Raw genomic sequence first — 20,534 nt, forward strand, 5'->3', positions numbered from 1 at the left:
AATTGTGTTTCTATGCCTTATGTTATTTAAGGCAGATCAATTACTGAAATAAAGTACTAATTTGATTAGCTGAGTTTTAGGTACTGTAAAACAACAATGTAGTGTATTGTATATATTCTAAGGGTTAAGGTGGCCGATCATCTAAAGTGATTTTGGTGTATTACTGAAAAGGATAAATGTTTGATAAAAAGAATAAGTATAATAATCTATAATTAAGTAGAATGAATTAGGAGAACCTGTATGGTGCAACAAGGTGCTATAATGATATGTTATTATTCAGAGTTCCCTTTAAAAATGCATGAAACGTAATGATACAAGAAAATTATTCCTGTAATCTCATTTTAGATTATTTTTCGAAAAAAATAGTTTTTTTATTTGTCAATTTTAGGAGAGATATGAATTGCTTATAAACATCACTCTGATTCATGGGGCATGTTCCTATAGTTTTCTTGGCAACAGTGTAGAAGTCCATGACAGTGTCTCCTGCTACTGCTCCTGTTTGACCTGGAGGTCTCTCCTCTAAGTACTAGCCAAATCCAATCTTGGAAATCTTTTTGAACAAGTATGCACAAGGTCAGCTAGGCCATATCATATATTTGCTAAGAAAATGAATTATGAATCAGGAATTTTCTAGTGCACATAACAACCATATTATGAAAGTTGACATGGAGCAAAACTCCATACATATTTGTGTTGGTGAGAAAATGTGGAATTTTGAGAGCATGTGATGGACCCTTTCACAGGAAGTCTCCAGGGCGGACTTGTCGATTATTTTAAAAACATTTATACATTTAGAAGGCAATCTGGTGACAATGCTACCCTCGCTCCCCATTTGTATGTTCTAACAAAGTCATACATGGCCCGAGGCATTCAGGTAAATAAAGATAATGTTGGAAATCTGTTCATAGGCTTTGTAAGATGCCAGTGTCCTAAAATTAAATATAACTAAAAATACATATGAACTGTCAAATGGAGGTGGGAGTTTGGCAGGACCAAGAAATATGTCCAGGGAACAACAATGGACTTAGGCAAGTATTTTCTTTCAACTTTAGCTCTTCCTCCAAAATATAAGAGCAATAATGGAATAGAGTTATTGAAAGAAGTGTAGGTTAATCTATATTTTAAGGATCTTGTCCCATCAATGCTATTGGAAAAAAACCTTGTCAGAGAAATGAGCACTTCTAAGACTACTTAGATCAACCAAGGTAGAAGCTGAGGAAGTAGCGTTTTCCTTTTTTTGCTGCACTTTTCACATTAATTGTTTTTTTTTTTTGTTAAGCATTTCCACTGACTTCTAGAATCCATGGTTCCAAACTAAATACACTCCATTTACCCAACTATCACTGGAATAATGGTAGTGGTAGAGGCTTCTGCTGGCATAATGAGGCAGCCAGCTGCAAAGAGAAAAACCTACTGTAGGAATTAAGACCCACCAGAACTTCTAATAACTTATTCATCTCATCCCTGACCAAAAAGCACTATCATTATTCATCAACTCTTCTAAATATTTTTTTTTCTTTGAGGCTGCTATTGTTCCTAAAAATATATAGTAGAAAATCTTCCTCTTAATCTTTTGTTAAATGCAGGATGATTGATTTAGGAAGTGTATAATCAAATCAGTAACAGATGTGCATCAAGCAGGAAGTACATTATTAACTATTTTCTCCATGTTGTGTGTCTGTGTGTAAAACTGATGCATGTAAAAGGTGCAGCTGATAATATTTTGTTATAAACTGGTATATTTTAACACTAACAATTATACATAATTAAGATTTGGACTCTGTATAGTAATCACAAACCCAATGTAATAGATTGCATCTCATAATCTTGTAAAAGAATGACAATGATGAGAATGAGACAAAATAAATGAACGATAAATGACTCCTCACCAGAAGAACAAACTGAAAGTCCACTGTAAAGTAGCAGTACTTGCAAAGATAATACCACTGATTGCAGGATTTGGGGTGGTGCATTATCTAAGGCCCATAATTAATATTTTGCTGTGTCTCTTAACATTCAGCTGTTCTACACATAAGGTTGTTATTAAAAGTCTTCCGTTTTCAAAAAATGTAAATAACAGATCTAAATACTTTTGATTAATTATTTATTGCGGTGTATCTTTAAGTTGTCAGTTTAGGATCCCCTTTTCACATTAAATAAAGAGCATTCAAACTCCTGCATTTAAAAAGAATCCTGCCAAACACCTGCATCAGCCAGTATAAACTAAAACACAATAAATGTTCTGGATATAATGGAGAAGGCATCTCAAGGCTATAATAAATAGTATTGAATAGGATGTCCAAGTAATTGCCAATCAAGATAGATACAGCATAACACTTTAGGTCTTACAGTTTTTCCCTCACAGTTTGCTCTTCTGCCTCTCTCAAAGGTGAATGACAGAAGCTGTAATGGTTTTAAATACTGATCTGACAGCCAGTTCATGGGAACACACTGATAAATAGAATTTATCAGTCATTCAGGTCATTCTTACTTGATGAAGGGTCTGTTATCCTCAAAGCTGAAGAATGCATAGACATAAAGACAAGAATGTCAGCATTAGAATATAATGACAAAAAGGTGCCATGTAGGTAAGCAATCAAACAAGTTCATCTCCAATTCAAATCATAGAAAGCTAGAGAAACAATTGGATAACCAGGTTGAAAACTAACCTCTTTTAATGCCATTGAAAGATAATGTTTTGGTAGCCTATTAAAAATGTGAACAACCAAGGAAAAAAATCACCAATGTTGTTTAATTAACAATACATTTCTACAGCCTTTAATAAGCAATATTTTTGCAGCTGTACTTTCTGACTAAGCATTGATTTTCATGCCCTGCTTTTGAAATTAATCATTTCAGAAACAAACATACTGTAATATGAAAATAAGCACGCATGACAATTTCTTTTTAAAAAATATAACATGAAAATTATGATCTGCATGAATTTTTGAATAAAGGATGAAGCTGTAGTTCAAAAGTCTTGTTTTCCTTCTTATATCTATTACTGCTGAGTAGATATTTTCTGTAAGTTTGGGTGTTTTTACAACAGGGAGGTGTGTAATCTGTGACAGGAAAACTGACAAAGAATGATGTTGACTATACTCCACTTCATCAGTTACATGGAACATCATTTCCCCAACCCCCAACAAGCTATATGTGTGTGTGCAAGTTCCTATCTTAAGTTAATACTCTGCAACTTTGTTCCATAAGTGGAACAAAAATCTCTATAAATATTTATGTCGTCATCAATGTATTATTCCAAACACTTTGAGATTTTTTTTTTGGCTGAATCTGTTTTTCCATCAGCTCTCTTAGAATAAGAGTACAAATTACACTGCACTGATGATGCTAAAAGTAATAATACAACATAGAATACCAGAGTAGGAAGGGACCTTGGAGGTCTTCTAGTCCAACCCCTGCTTGAACTTGAGATAATCTATACCATTCAGGACAAATGTTTGTTCAATTTCTTCTTGGAAACCTCCAATGATAGAGCACCCGTAACTTCCGGAGGAAAGCTGTTCCAATGTCTAATAATCAAACAATGACTTCTGATTGATTATACCTATTACCATTTCTGAATTGTTTACTAGGATGCCTCTCATCATTATCATTTAACCAAATTGAGGTGTTAGAAGGAATAGATGAAATTTCTGGGTTAAAAAATCAGAAACATTTTCTTCTCTTTCAGTTGTTTGTTAAATTTATTATTCATTTATTAGATTTGTATCTCACCTTTTGTTGCAGCAGTTTAAGATGCTGTATATTGTGTTGTATCCTGTTATTTCTACATAATAACTCTGTGAAGTAGAATTGGCTGAAGGAGATAGACTGGGCTAAAGTAACTCAGCCAGCTTCTATGGCTGAGGCTGGACTAGAATCTCGCTACTCCTAGTCTAACTCCTTAACCACTACACTGATATGATACATCAATTTTTAATACTATACTGGTTTGATATGGTACATATCAATTGTGAGCAACTCAGACTTGTTTGCTGAGATGGGGATCTGTAGAAATCAAATAAGTAAGTAAATAAATTGCTTCTGTCAATATGAAAAATTGCTAGTTCAAAAGGAAATGAATTCACAACTTATCATAACTCCCTAATTTAAAAAACAAACTGCACAGAGAAACATTAAGACAAAACCCTCCGAAGAATTAAAAAGAAAGACAAATAAAAACAGAAACAAACAAAATAGTTCAATGTCTGTATATGTGTATGAATAGATATGTTATCTCAAGGAAAAATACAAACATTTTAAACATGCCAATTCAATCATTCTTAAAAGTATAACATTTGTGCAGAGAAACATAATCTTTTAAGAAAAACTGTCAGAAATGATGAGCAGATTTGCTTAAATCTATTCTCGATTGTAAGGTTCTTCAAAGCTCTGCTAACATTGTATTAATTTCCACCAAAACTACTTCCACATTTTTAAATGTAACTAAACCAAAGAAAGATGAAGGGCCTCCATAATGCTTCCTTAATTGAAAAATCTGTGGTCAAATCTGATCTGAAGCACTTTTTTCTATACAGGATCTTAACAGCTCTTGGAGTATTTTCCACCAGCTTCAGCTGTTTGCTAAAAGCAACTATTTCAGGACAGAGTTTAGCTTCAGTAGTTCATGTTTTACTAGTTTTCCTGCTTAATTATTATTTTATTTATTTATTTGATTTGTCAGTCGCTTTCAAGATAATAGGTATAAGTATAAACATGAGTAAGAATATAGGAAATAGGTACGAATAAATGAGGACAATAGGATTATAATGAGTGGTGTGGCCCTTGAAATGACATGAAAGTTTCAATTCATTATTTGGCTTCTAGAATTGTCAATTGTGTTGCCATTTAAAACAATATTACCCAAAGTTTTAAAAAATAATCAGACTTACTGAATAATCACTTGGACAGTACAGTTTGATACTTACCATTAAAGACCCATCACAATAATCCAAGTATTAAGAATGTTGATTGGTGAGGTATTGTATCTTTTCTGTATGATACTTTAATATAAGCCAGACTGTCCTTGAAGTTTGACTGACAATACTATATTTTTAGCCAAAGGACCTTTTTTTTGTTCTAGTTTGTTTTATAGACTTGGGACTCCTTAGATTTATAGTTGCATGAAGTCTGAGCATGGTAAGCTGCACTACTTTCCAAGAAGTACATTACCTAATAAATTAGTAATATTACCCACCAATGATGACCAAAAATATGAAGTTTCAAATGAGCCAGGTGAGTGAAACTTTTCACATATTGTCCTCAAGCTATATAAAAGGATTTGAATGAATCTCTCTGACATACATGTACACATAAACACACAGTCACAAAACCTGAAAGGTAATTAGAAGAGCCTCTTCAAATAATTTCAAAACTACTGTTCTTGGGGCTGGAAGGATAGACTTTCTGTTTGCCTTAAAATAGGGGTTCTTAAACTTTTTGCATATCCCTTTAGTATAATCTTAAAGAACACACTTCCCCTAAATATGTAAACACCAAAATGAAAACAAATGAACAATGAAAATGATAAAATGAAACTTTGGGAAAAGTAGAATTATTTTACCTCCTATGGACTCTACAAGCGAGGTACATCTCACAGCTTAAGAGATTCTGCCTTAATAGAATGTGGAATTTTGATCCAAGTATATACATACAAGCATTTCTCATACTCAAAATATGGACCCTCAAAATACTCAAGAGCTCATGAAGTTCATTCACAATAGCTATCTACTCTGTTCACCCAGAGTAGGAGAAAAGAGACAATGCGATCAGATACAGCACCTCCATATACAGGAAAAAGATCACTGTAAAGATTCTATTCTCATAGAATAACCCAAAGCACATATTCCAGTAAAGAGAAGCTCCCTGAAGATGGGCTCCATCACAAGTCCAAAAGCTTGGAAGAGTAAACCTCTGGTCCTGGTCATCGACTCAGATTGGATCATGCAACTGTAAATATTGCATATTTACATACTGTGACAACTTAAGGGTTGAGTCCAGTAAGTGCAGTAAGGGACCTAATCCAATTTCCTAGGGTTGAATAAGAATTAATTAATTGACTTAGTCAGAATTAATCTCCATCACCCTTGTAAGTCATGCAATTTACACCAAGGCAGAAGATTTCTCAGAAAACCCTGTCTTGATTCAGAGGCAAAAATACAGTAGATTCTGTCTCTAAGGTTGAGCATTATATACATAGTATATAATGATAGCTGATATGCAGGCAAACAAGGTTTAATTTGAATCAGGAATTAATGAACTGGATAAGCTTAAACCTCCCTTAAAGTGTTGACTGACTTTAAGTGTTGACTGAATATAATTATCTGTAATGAATAAAAAGAATAGGCACTTTACAGAAGAAAATTGTGGAGGTGGAATAGTGAAGTAGGGTGAAATTGAACATAGAAGAACATCTCAATGGCAGTAGCAGTGATGCTGTGATTCCACAGAGCAATGGTTTTGGAGAAATATTATGTGAGTCCAATAAAAGAGAGAAAGGAGAAGAAGAAGAAGAAGAAGAAGAAGAAGAAGAAGAAGAAGAAGAAGAAGAAGAAGAAGAAGGAGGAGGAGGAGGAGGAGGAGGAGGAGGAGGAGAGGAGGAGGAGGAGGAGGAGGAGGAGGAGGAGGAGGAGGGAGGAGGAGGAGGAGGAGGAGAAGGAGAGGAGAAGGAGAAGGAGAAGAAAAGATAAATAAAAGGATTTTAGCTGTGAGTTGAAAAGCATGGGAAAACTTAATTCTGCACTTGAACTTACTTTAGATTTCTCTGTGAGCTAATTGCTTGTGTTTGGTCTCACTGCAGTAGTGGCAAAAGACCACAAGCTCAGGGGAACAGTCCTGAGTTCTAAACAATGAATGATATGTATGCCTCGGCCCATGGTGAGTTAAGTGATGCTGTGTCCTCCCTCTCGCAGTGCCTGGAGACTGTTAGGGGTTGGATGGGGAGCAATGGGTTGAAACTAAACCCTGGCAAAACTGAATGGTTCTGGGTTTGGGGTTCGTTGGCTCAGGGAGAATTGCCACCTTTGGTCTTGGATGGGGTGTTACTGTCCCAAACAGACCCTGTGCGTAATCTAGGGCAGGTGAAAGAGCAGGTGGCACTCGTGGCCAGGAGGGCCTTTGCACAACTGCAGGTTGTGCACCAGTTATGCTTTTTTCTGGACCAACGGTCCCTACTCACAGTCGCTCATGCCCTGGTCACTTCCTGTCTTGGTTATTGCAATGCGCTCTATATGGGGCTGCCCTTGAAAAGCATCCGGAAGCTCCAGTTGGTGAAAAATGCAGCGGCCACATGGTTTTGTGCAGACCCCGGTATGCACATGTATCACCTCTCCTGTGGGAACTGCACTGGTTGCTGATTTGCTTTCGGGTGCAATTCAAGGTGCTGGTTGTCACTTTTAAAGCCCTTCATGGCTTGGAACCAGATTATCTGAGGGACCGTCTCTTGCCAGTCACATCTACTCCACCCATTACAGCGGGGAGGCAGGGAATGCTGTGGGTCCCATCCCTGAGAGAGATACACTTGGTGGGACCCAGAAGAAGGGCCTTCTCCATGGTGGCTCCCTCTCTCTGGAACATCATTCTTCCAGAGATTAGAACGGCCCCCACTCTAATACTCTTCTAGAAGGGGCTGAAGACCTGGTTCTGCCAGTGGGCCTGGGGAACCCAGAGCAGGATGGAGCCCATTATATGGCTCATGTCATCTGCTGTCGCTGGGGCAGGGGGTGGGAGTTGTGGGGGGGTGATTGTGTTATATTGTACTATATTAATTTGATTCTTTTTGTAAGTTTTTATTGTTTTAAATGTGGTTTTTTATTCTGTAAGCCACCTTAAGTTGCCATGAGCAAATAGGAAGCAATATAAAATAAATAAATAAACAAACAAATAAATAAATATCACCTAGGCTGTGCCTATTCTTAGCTGCCTTGTCCTTTGCCTCAGTGAGTTTTGTGGGGTGTCAATGTCATCTGGGGATAAATATAATGGGCATATAATCCAGTCCAGTAATTTTCAAATGTGGCAACTTTAAGATATGTGTCCCAAATATGTTTTTTCAAGAATCTTCTTAGACACTTAAGATGTGTGGACTTATGTCCAAGAATTGCCTCGGACATAACATAGATGGAGTTTCTATTGCACTGTCACAACCACCATCTTGATTTTTTTTTACATATTAGGTGAACACCACTGATGCTATGCCTGTGCAGAAATCCAGATTCAAGGGGCAATATGTGCTTCAGAGAGCATGCAGACATGCAACAGAGCATATCAATATTATTTTAAACAACAGATGTCTTCTGCCAGAATTGCATATCAGCTATGAAGGAAGCTTTGAGGGCTCAGTAAACAGTTGCTTTAAGATGTGCAAAATTTCTTAGTAATCTTTTTCAATGGCTTCACAAAGATGTGAAAAAACATGGGGAACAAAACGTGAATTCTAATAAAGTACAGAAATAATTACTAATATTTTTTATTAACAGTTATTGGACAAAATGCTTGCCCATAGTTATGTGTCTGATAATAGTAAAATGGTTTTGGGGAAAAAGATATAGGAGACAAAGATTAGATCTGGAAAATTCTTAAGCAAAAGAAAAGAAAAGAGAGCAGTATATAAGAAGCTTGAAAACCATACAGTAATTACCAAAATTCCATATGATTTTGTCAAAGCAATTTTGAAGTCCAGAGTTATCTCTTCTTTGGTAGACCATGGGAATGATATTAACATATATTTTGACTTGAGCAAAACATTTCACCAAATCCTCCCTGACATTCTGGTTCAGTAGTTAGATAAGCATTGGCTGGATATTGTGATAGCAATTAGATGGATGCAGTGATGACTCTAACATTGTACTGAAATCAGTCAGCTAATCAGTAGTTCACTGTTAAACTCTAGTTAATACTGAATGACTATACACTTAAATCCTGGGCCCTGCACTTTTCAACATTTCATTATGTAAAATAATATGTTTAATCAAAATTGTTATATCATCATAACCATGATATAGACGAGGTTATCAAATTTGCAGTTGTTTCAAAATTGAGGGGAATAACAGAATATCTTAGAAGAGAGAAATTCAGAAAAAGGTGATGATAATTCAAAAGAATGAAATTTAACAAATGCAAAGTTATGCATTTAGGAAACAGAAATCAAATGTACCAATATAGTCTGAGTGATATCACATTAAGTAAAAGTACTTGTGAAAAAGATCTTGGAATAGTAGTCAATTACTAACTTAATATGTGCCAGTAGTGTGATGTGGCAGCAAAAATGTTAAACTCATTTTAGACTGCATCAAGAAAAGTATAGTTTTTCAAATCACAGGAAGTAATTGTTTCACTTTATTCTACTTTGGTCAAGCCTCACCTCAAGCACTGTGTCCAATTCTAAGAAAAATTCAAAGAAACTGGGGCAGAAATCAAATTTATAAAAAGAAATGGCAAGAGCTGGAAATGAATAGCTTTGAGAAAAAAGTTAATGGTTTGGGAGGCTATATCAATACCACACAGAGATATGTGGAAAAAAGATCATACAGAAGTTTGGATTTTCAAAAAATGTCCTAACTGTAGTTTGACAGTGGAACCAATTAACTAATAAAGTTGCAAATTCATTTCAGCAATGATTTAATTTGTATTCCTTTTATGAGCAGGGCATTGGGTACCATGAAATTGTTTGCAATTCTGTTTTTAAAACGATCTATTTAGGAAGTTCTACATTTTCAGCTCCTTATTAACAATTTCTACAATCTACCCTGTTAATCATGGCTACAGATTTATTAAAATTGGCTTTTTATAAATCTAACCTACACATATGATTATGCTGAGCTTTGGTTGACCAAATATTACAATATTAAATGGTCACATTTAACTAAATTAATTACAATTGAGTCAAGAATAGTTAAACACCAAATACTTTCCTCTATCCTTTTGAAAGAAAACAATGTCCTAAACAGTGATGGGATTCAATTTTTTTTTACTACCGGTTCTGTGGTTGTGGCTTGGTGGGCATGGCACAAGGATACTGTAAAATCTCCAGTCAGAGGTGGTATTTGCTGGTTCTCCGAACTACTCAAAATTTCCACTATTGCTTCTCCAGAACTGGTCAGAACCTGCTGAATACCACCTCTTGTCCTAAAGAAATGTCCTAAAATGACTGTTTTGCAGCTCTTGTCTCTCAAGGGAAATTGGGGTAATTACTGAGTCTATTATCATTGTGACTCAATCCCAAAGATGCTTTTTTCAAAAGGCAACTGGACTTTGTTTTTTCTTGAAGATATTTCACTTCTTATCCAAGAAACATCCTCAGTCCTGACTGAATGCTGGGGGTTTATCTATGTCCTCAGGGTCACCCAAATCAGAGTGCAAATGGGGATGGAATCTTCTTGGAACTGCTGAAAGGACTGTGTTGTAAACAGGAGAAATGTAGTGTTGTATCCCTCCACCTCTGTTGAGAGAGGGCTGATCAATTTTAACACAGATGGCCTCTTTTTACCATATCCGACCTTCAAAGTGCTAACAACCAGATGACTACAAGGAATATAAATGTTTCCATTTTCCCAGCATTCAGGCAGAACTGAGGATGCTTCTTGGATAAGTAATGAAATGTCTTCAAGAAAATAAAGAAAAGTCCAGTCGCCTTTTGAAAAAAGCGCCTTTGGGATAACCATGACCTGCATGACTGAGAAACTCCATAGACCAGCATTTCTCAACCTCAGCCATTTTATGAGGTATGGACTTTAACTCCCAGAATTCCACAGCCAGGCTAGCAATTCTCCATGCTGGCTGAGGAATTCTGGGAATTGAAGTCCATACTTCATAAAATGGCTGAGGTTGAGGAACACTGCCATAGATTCTTTGAAAGATCTATTTGATGAATTTAAGCACTTGCTTTTTCATGGGCCTTTTGGGAAACAGCACACAGATAAAGCCAGCAGATCTGGCCAGCATATATTATTTCTAATTTCTATTCCTCATTGTAGCAAGTCACCAACTCTTACAACTCTTTTTGTCCTCTTGAAGGTACAGTTGAATCCACTCTGTTCATTTCTAGCTGTCCGTTCAGCATAGTTTCCGATGCTTTGTCTAGAGAACCAGAGCTTTTTCCTTTGTGAGTTTTTAAAAGCTATGTCTGAATTCCAACTGCACAGAACTGATTTGATATAATCACATCGTCTTTTCTTAAGAGCTGAAATATGGCCACTTACTGTTCCAAGTTCTCTTTACTTGATCCACAAAGCATGGCTATAACTTTGTTCTTGCAGCAAATATACAGCAAGTTCTTTTTCTGACTGCAGAGTTGTGTGTACTTATCTTAACTTCTTAAGACAGTATCAGTGGAAAAGCTTTTATTTCTTTTTGTTTCATTCTCAGATTCTCAAGAATATTTCACTGGAAATGTATCTCTGTGAATAATAGTTGAACACAGCTTCTCTACCTGATTAGTCTATCTGAAGAAAAAGTAATACAGAAACTTTATTCTGTACAGCAAACTAAACTGAATGTTCTGAATAGATATGATTTCCTATCTACCACAAAGAGCAATCCAAAGAAACATGTGCATTCAATTTCTTTTTTTTTTTTTTAAATATCAGCAGACCTACCAGTTGTGTCAGCATTTGTCAACTAAACTAAGATTCAGAGCATGTGAAAGAAAATATTTGCTTTAGATTAATCAATGTGATCTAATATCCAGCCTTCTCACAATTTTCAGTTAATTACTTCAGATACTGAATGTAACATATAATAATGTAACAAATAACAACAACAGTGGTGGTGGTTGGTATATTTATTTTCCAAGTTTAAACCATTTTTTTACAGACAATCTAGTAATGCTTTCTGGGCAAAGTAAGTTATGTCAATTATACGTACTTTGAATTTCAAGGCAAAAAGGTATTTTGGACTATGCAGAACTGTGAATACAGAACTTCTCTGCAACTCTGTTAACCAAATAGGTCTTTCCTGTGATCATAAAGTAGCTGTGGAAGGCAACACTGTGATGCTGGGAAAAGATACAGCTGCTTTAATGGATTGATGTTAGGAAAAGATACAGCGGCTTTAATGGATTGATGCTGGGAAAAGATACAGCGGCTTTAATGGATTGCAGACAATTGCTGGCAACACAAGGCAAGACAAGAAACAATGGATGGAAACTAACCCAGGAAAAAAAGCAACCTAGAATTAAGGAAAAAACTCCTAACGGTTAGAGCAGCCAACCAATGGAATAGCTTCCCTTCAGAAGTTGTGGGTGCTCCATCAATGGAGGTTTTCAAAAACTGTCTGAAATGGTATAAGGTTTCCTGCTTGAGCAGGGGGTTGGATTAGATTAGAAGACCTCCAAGGTCTTCTATTATTCTATATTCTAATTCAGTGGTTCCCAAGCTTTTCCAGTCCACCGCCCCTTTGGTGCTACAAACTCATCCTCAGTGCCCCTCACCCGGGGTGGGATTCAAATTTCTGTGGGCATGACCTAATTTGAGGGTGTGGCTTGTTGGTCACATGACTAGGTGGGCATGGCTTGCTGGTCACATGACTGGCTGGCATGGCTTGCTGGCTAGGCATGGCTTGCTGGTCATGTGACTGGGTGGGCATGGGCAGGTGACTGGCAAACAAGCGGTCCTCACTTAATGGCCCATTGTTTAGCAAGTGTTCTAATTTATGACCGGCCTCTCCAGAGATACTTGACCTGTTTTTGGAGTTTTGACAGCCATGCACACACATACACATGACACACTCCCTTCTAACTCTGCTGAAGCAGGTCATTGGACTAGAATCGGCAAAGCATCTCTGACTAGATTCTAGTAGTGAATAAAATCTAATCAGAGATGCTTTGCCGATTTTTTATTTGTTTTATTTGTATCTCTTTATTTTATGTTGCTGAATTGCATTGACATGTGTGTCCCTTCTTGTGCACAACCCAGAAGTTTTTGTGATTCTTTGCAGCAAAAATTACCGACCTCTGGCTTTGCTCTACTTTTCAAACATGCCGCTACTGCCGCATTCTAGGTGCCGGCCCCGCAGGTCCACCCCATTGAGCTGGAGGGACCTGCCCAAGCAAGTCAAGTCAGTGGGGTGAGCTTGAGAGAGGGAAAGAGAGAGAGAGAAAAGGAAGAAAAGAAAGAGAAAAGAGAAAGAAAGAAAAAGGGACAAAGAAAGAGGGAGGATGGAAGGAAGGGACAGAAAGAAAAAGAAATAAAGAAGGAGGGAGGGAGGGAGGAGAAAGATAATGAGATATCTATTCTAGTCCAATCACCTGCTCCAGCAGGGTTAGAAGGGAGTATGTGTGTGTCTGCATGTGTGTGTGTGTGTGTGTTCTCCTTGTAATTTACCAGTACATTTTGGTTTTGCCTTCTTCAGAATTGGCACTGTAATACATTGGGGAAAAGTAATTTTTAGGGTGGAGATCTGGTCCAATGGATCCTGTTTAAAGCCTCAACAAAATGTGAGAGCGTCTTGACCATGTTTCATCCACAAAACTTTTAATAGAAGCCAAAGATGTTTCAATGTGCTGGCAAAGATGTTTCAATGTGGAAAAGAGCCTCAGTCTAAACTAGGCCTCATTTCAATCTGATGCATCAGGTCTCTCTCTCTCTCTCTCTCTCTCTCTCCCCCCATTTGGATGGATGGATGGATGGATAGGTAGGTAGGTAGATAAGTAGATAGATAGATAGATATTGGTAGGTAGGTAAGTAGGTATGTAGGTAGACAGAAAGACAGTCAGGCAGGCAGGTAGTAGGCAGGAAGGCAGGCAGACAGACAGACCTTTTGGATGGATGCATGGATGGATGGATGGATGGATGGATAGATAGGTAGATAGGTAGGTAGGTAGATAGGTAGATAAGTAGACAGACAGACAGACAGACAGACAGACAGACAGACAGACAGACAAAATGCAACAGTGGTGGCACTTTGGGAAAGTAAAGCAAAGCTGCTGCCACCGAATTCGAGGCGCTGGCTCTGGAGCGGTGCAACAGTCAATGGGGTGAGCCTGAAGTGCTGGCACCTCGAACGTCCCCCTGCTACCTTTTAGCACCCCTCTGCCAGCCCCCTTGGGGGCGCTAAGAGGTGGCAGGGGGGGCATTCGAGGTGCCAGCCCCGCAGGGTCACCCTATTGACTGTTGCACCGGAGTGGCTCAATGGGGTGAGCCTGCGGAGCCAGCGTGTCGAACGCAGCGGCAGCACGTTGTGAAAGTAGAGCAAAGCTACCTGCCCTGGGCTTCCTCAACCGTGCCCTGCTCCAGGAAGGAGGGAACAGCATCACCCTCTACAACGTGAGTGCCCCATGGGGGGCAGCTTGGGAGGCTGATCCCTGGCGGGAGGGGCAGCCTGTGAACTTGCTGTCAGGCAAAGCAACTACAAAGAGGGGTGGGCTTGGCTGAGCGGGATACTGGATGTGGTCAAAGCCTCCCTTCCTCTGCCTCTCCCTAGGTGATCCACGGATTCCATTGACTGTTGCACCAGAGTGGTGCATCGGAGCTGCCACATTTGAGGCACCAGCTACGGAGCACTGCAACAGTCAATGGTGTGACGCTGCGGGGCCGGCGCCTCGAACGCCCTCCTGCCACCTCTTAGCACCCCCCTGCCGGCCCCCTTGCCTCTTAGCACATCCACCTAAGGCAACTCACTGCCCCCCACGGGGCAGTACCACCCACTTTGGGAACCACTGTTCTAATTGCTACATTTGCAACCAGTGTGTTCTTAAGCTCCCTTTGATTCTTTTGGCTGCAAGGCTATGAATTCACGCTATGAGTTTTTCTTGGTACAAATCAGCTTCATTGGATAACAGACAGAAATGGATGTAATTTATCTCACATAATTTTATAACTCTATCTTTCATCTTTTTAACCAAATCTTACAGCCTTATTTGGAAAAAAGATTTTTCTGCCTCTAATAATTATGGCTGACATTTTGCTGTACTTTTAATCTGTAAAATTGGTTTTTACATGTAGTGATAATTATGAGACTGAGGATTTTCCAGGAGTGGATTACAAACAGTATTCTAATTGCAGTAGTGTTGTTTTATAATCATTAGAAATTGGAAGGTGTTTACAATAATTATTAACCATGATGACTCATGATTATGGATCAGCAGCAATACCAAGAGGATGCCTCTTGACCTTCAAGTAAGGTGACAGGACAACCAGGGTGGGCAGTCTGCCATGACATGCTCCCAGTTCAATCTCTCTTCCCCAGCAGACAAGAAACCAGATCACATTCCAGGAGAAGAGGGTCATCACCTTGCTCCCCAAATCCTATAAGATCTCTCTGTCAGTGATTGGATATGATAAGACATCAATTTGCCTATGATTTGTTCATATGCATCTACATACCTAGATGTCTACTCAGAAAACTACTCATTAAATTCTTGTCATTAAGAGTGTCACTAAACCCATTTTTAATTCTGGAAATCTTAGGAATGCTGGAAAGGGAAGTAGATTAGATAGATAGAATTTTTTCCCAGATGATCATCAAGGAAGGTAACACAACTCCCCCCCCCCCAATGAATCAAGCTAAGAGATTATTATCCAACTCAATGAAGCTTTAAGATAATAGATCCCAACTTAAGGGCCACAGACTCATCAAGGTCTTGAAGAGTATCATAGATCAGCTGTCCTCTTGAAGTTCTCTTCAAACACTTTTCTTCACCTTCCCCTACCACACACACACATACACACACACAAAATGAAGACACAGGACAGAGGTTTGTGTATGCTCACTGACAAGAATGATGGATTGATTCTTTTTTGTTGCTTTTAAAAGAGAATGATTTTCATAGGCTGAGCAATTTCTCTTCAAAAAGCAAATACAGACCATCAATTGCCTTTTCAATCTATTTCACCATTTTAAACATTTTTTTTTTCAAAAACAGCTTCGGTGTGTGCTTTCAACAGTTTTCCATCTTCTTTCTTTCAACAGTAATCACTTGACATTTATGTGTTCAAATAACCACTGTAGAACAAAATAGAATAGAATAGAATAGAATAGAATAGAATAGAATAGAATAGAATAGAATAGAATAGAATAGAATAGAATTCTTTATTGGCCAAGTGTGATTGGACACACAAGGAATTTGTCTTGGTGCATAGACACACATAGTGTAAGGTGGGTGGGTGGGGAGATAGAAGTAGTATCTGTTGTGTTGCTGAAAGAAGTCACCAGGTCTTTATGCATGTACAGAGGCATGTATTCTTGTATGTGGCCTACATGAGGAGAAGGAATGACTACTTTACAAGATTAAGAGTAGCTAAAGGTCTGAAATACCTGTTCCTTGCTTTTTCTTCTAAATGTAATTTTGGAAAGTATTTGTAAGTGTCAGAGGAAAGATGCTGCAAAAGGTGGCAAATCTCCTCATGAAAAGAAAGCAAGTGGTGTTTTTTTGTAATAATCTCTAATAATCTTTCTGAAACAGTTTGTGTAATGTCTTTCTAAATACTAGTTTTAATAATATTATTTTTAAATAATTGACCCGACTTTCCTTTAATATTAAAAAAAAATCTGTTCGCCAATTTTGTTTAATTCAAGAGGCTGTTATTCAAAGTATTCATTTTTAAAACTGTCCTCATGATTTGTTTCTGTTTTGATTTATTTAAACAAAATCATCCAAGGGCCACATAGTCACTCCAACAGAGAAGCAGAAACAGACATTCAATATATTACACCATAGAAAAGTGGGCCAGACATTACTCTTGCTAACATTGAATCAAGAAAAAAAAATCCACCCATGCATTCAAAATATTTCAAGCAATACGAATTAAACCAACAACATAAAATTATTTCCTACTTCTGCATTCATTGTTTCAACATTAAGTACAAATTATATTGTTATCCTAATGGCACTCATATAACTGCCAAACTATATATAATTATATGACCAAAGTCTCGCAAGATTTCTGAAATCTGACACAAATGTTGAGAAAGACATTGCTAAAATGTCATAAACACCTCAGATTTGTGATATTTTTGCTATTTTTTCTTATTATTATTTCGACACCTATGTCCATCATTTTGAAAGATTACTGACCCTCACCATGGCTTCCTGAAAAATAAACTCCAATGTGCTTGCTATGCCTGAATATGACTTACCTGCCCTTCAACCCAAAGCAAGACATTAGTGTGAAAAACTGAATAATAGAACATGAACACTAATGGGAATCCACAGTAAATTGCTGCAAGTTAGTTTAGTTATTTAATTGTCTCTGACACCTGACACCCTTAATTTCACTCAGGACATAAATATAGTGTGAGGACACAAGTTTGGTACTCCATTGTGTAGTTCAGCTGGAAACAATAATGAAAAGGGGAAGGATTTACTTACTTGATATTGTCGAGACACCCTGATTCAGGTTTCAGAATGGCAGTATGATGAAACATTTTATAAAGGGCAATTCCAAGGAAGATTACATTAAGCTGAAATAAAATCAAATAAATAAAATAAAATGGCAAGTTATAAGGAAAAAGGATGAATCTAGTTCTACTATTTATAGACTATAATATTGCAAAAGCAGAGAGAGATGCTCAAGACTGAATTACTTGTCCATACCACACAGTAAAGGTGAATCTATGTTCTAGAGTAGATGTCGTCCCCACCCTCTCCGGAAGATTAGGAACATTTTTTCTGGCAGTATATTTAAATACTTATTCATTTTATATGGATGAATTTTTGTCCTGTGACCTTCTACCTCCAAGTCTGAAGAAGAATAAACTGATATGTACTCAATGAGAATTATACTATTTGCATTATCCACAGCAGATAAAGTCCACTGGACTTTTTTTTAGTTTGCATGGAAAACAGAAAGCTTTTCATAGAAAAGCAGTAAATAAAACTCACAAAACTATGCCATCCACAATAAACTTGTTTTAATGGTTTTTCTAATAGTAAAAGAGAAACATGACACATCGGGTCACTGAGTCTCTGGAGTTCGTTTATCTTTGTTCTTCAAGCAATTCTAGGATTGATATATAAAACTCGTAAGATTGAACAAGGCAGAATTAGTAATACCGTATGTAGGACACTGCAAATAAAAAGCAGTACCATAAAAATAGACAAAAGCAGATTTCAATAGACAAGGTAGAGATACCCTCCCTTACACTACAAGAACTTTGTTTCTATAATGTCCTGAAACATTATGAAAACCAGGCAATTTCAACATATTCAACTACTAGTTTGGTGTAAGTCATTAAGATCCTGGATTTTAAAAATGTCACCTTTAACTCAGAATAAACCAGATTTAGCATTTCTGCTCAGTAGAATTTTTCAAAGTAACTTTTTAAAAAAGAGTCTTTAGAAAACAAAAATTCTCCAAAAGGCTTTGATCCTTTTAAAGGGAGCCATTAATTCTTATATATTTTCTCATTTTGAGGGCAGCATTGTTATATCATATGCTGAATTATGTAAAAATGATTTCAATCTCAGAGGGTTTTTTAAATATTATTTCAAAGCTCACTGCAGTCATTTTGTGAGCAGCAAATCTTCTCTGAAGGATAATGGTTCCAATAGACACCAAGAATCCAAGTGAATCAGAGGAGGCAACTGAGTGAATTTACTCAATGTCTTCCCTCACTTAAAAAGGAAGACCTTTATGAGATATGAGCCTTTAGGGGACAATACTCTATTTAGCCTCTAGGCATTCTAAACATTTCACTACACAAATACCATGTTTCCCTGAAAATATGACCTACCCTGAGCTTGATTTTTACATGTGCACCCAATATAAGCCCTACCCCCCAAATAAGCCCTAATTAAGATCCTGCCTACTCCAGTGTGCACAGGTAAAAATTAAGCTAGGGTGGGGATGGAGGTGTGTGGAGCTGCCCTACTATTTACCTTTGGACAGTTGTAGCGAGGCTTTGCACACCCCAACACCTGCCTTGCTGGCCCATTTCTTCTGCAACCAGCAAGGCTGGCAAGGCTTTCCTGAAGGCCTCTGTAGCTGATAAAAAGCTCCTGATCAGTCCGGAGCTCTGTTATCAGCTGCAGAGGCCTTCAGGAAAGCCTTCCTGGCCGCAGAAGAAGAAGTTCCTGAAGGCCTCTGACAGCAAAAAGGAGGCCGGGGGGGTGGATGGGGACACACACACGCAATTGAGGTTAGTCAGTGGATGACATCCCCCCAAAATAAGACCTGGTGCTTTATTTGGTGGCAAAAAATATAAAACAGGGAAACACGGTAACCAGTGTAGCTAGTAAAGCTAGTAAAGCTATAAATATAGATCTTGCTGATTGTATATGGCTAAATAAATTATATCTGGAGTGTGACCTGCCATTTAAAATCTAAAATTCTCTTCTATTTCAGATTTTTATTCTACCTTCAAAACTCACAAATATTATAACATGCTGGCTGGAATGATGCATTGTAGAGTTTGATTACTCTCAAATAACACACAGTAAATAAACTAGCCCCAAAAGCCAATCAGTCAGTCACTCTATCAGTCTATCTTTCCATTATCTTGTCTAGGAAACAGATAAAGTGAATGGCATGGGGAGAAAAACACTCGTGGAAAAATGTTGATAGATTTGCACTGAATCGTTTTCTTACAAGGAAAACACCCATAAAAGAATACTGTTACAGTATTCTTACTTCTTAATCCTGAAGAAATACACCAGAGATTTATTTTCACACAAATTAGTGTGAATTCTCAAAAAGCCCTCTCTGATTTTAATTTTAACTGAAAAATAAAAGAATGAATATTCCTGAAAAGTTTTACAGAAAAGTGGTCTTTTAAGGAAATATGCATGTTTACTCTTTTATTATGCAATTTTGAGTCTACTCAACTCCTTAACTATTACAAATAAAAAGGAAAAAACAATACACATAACAAGAACTTGCACCTGACTGGAAGAAAAATACTACCAGCAATAAAAACCAAACTTAACTGAAGGGGCCACTTTGAGTGAAGGCCTTGAAAGACAACTAGGTTTTGAGCTGAAGAACCTGGGGTGGGGGGGATGTTGAGCTAGTGGGCCGATGATGCAACTGAGAAGAGTCTTCATGGATTTCATGAAATTGCTTAATTGATTGGGCCTGAGCACATCCATCTTCCTTGATTGTATCAGATGGAACAGAGGGTCACACACAATTGAAGATAAGTGGTCCCTCCATAGGTCCAAAGCTCTGAAGAGCTTTAAAAGTCATAATCAGCATCTTGAATTGCACCCAGAAGCCAACTGGTAACCAGTGCAGCTCCCAAAGCAGTGGGGTCATGTGACCATAGCACAGTATCACCATCACTGTTTGTTACTCTGCATTCTGTATCAGCTGGATCTTTGAGTGGCCTCCATAGTAATCCAATTGTGAAGTGACCAGGGCATGAATGACTATCTGAAGGACCTCCTGATCCAGCAAAAGGCCTAACTGGTACACTAGATGTACCCCTGCAAAGGCTTACTCTCTGCTCTCTTTGAGCTATCGTTTTATGGCCAAGTCTGCTTTTTCCTATTCAGTGACAATATCTTCAGGGATTTAAAGCAAAACATTTTTATAATGTTCATCCATGGTGGAAAATACCACTGACAGGTTTCTGACATCATCCTTTCCCAATTAAGTTAC

At 37.7% G+C, this 20,534-nt stretch overlaps 1 protein-coding gene and 1 long non-coding RNA gene across 29 annotated transcripts in view; one reads left to right on the forward strand and one right to left on the reverse strand.

Moving 5' to 3' along the window:
• The window catches only part of LOC148132379 (uncharacterized), a 531,004-nt gene that overhangs the window by 278,118 nt on the left and 232,352 nt on the right, over positions 1 to 20,534 (forward strand). The window lies entirely within an intron of this gene.
• Positions 1 to 20,534, reverse strand: part of ADGRL3 (adhesion G protein-coupled receptor L3) — a 573,686-nt gene that overhangs the window by 108,628 nt on the left and 444,524 nt on the right. For 16 of the 28 annotated variants that reach the window (XM_087957273.1, XM_087957269.1, XM_087957267.1 and 13 more), the window contains 2 exons: positions 17,306 to 17,397; positions 2,492 to 2,518 (listed from right to left, as the gene is read on the reverse strand). In XM_087957273.1, coding sequence (XP_087813399.1) covers positions 2,492 to 2,518; positions 17,306 to 17,397 — 119 coding nt within the window. The remainder of the gene's footprint in view (positions 1 to 2,491; positions 2,519 to 17,305; positions 17,398 to 20,534) is intronic. The other 12 variants (XM_087957271.1, XM_087957259.1, XM_087957263.1 and 9 more) reach the window with 1 other exon arrangement.

The sequence above is a fragment of the Notechis scutatus genome, chromosome 2 (assembly GCF_049901735.1).
Source record: "Notechis scutatus isolate UNSWTSFEM ecotype Mainland chromosome 2, rNotScu1.2, whole genome shotgun sequence".
In the NCBI taxonomy this organism is placed as follows: domain Eukaryota; kingdom Metazoa; phylum Chordata; class Lepidosauria; order Squamata; family Elapidae; genus Notechis; species Notechis scutatus.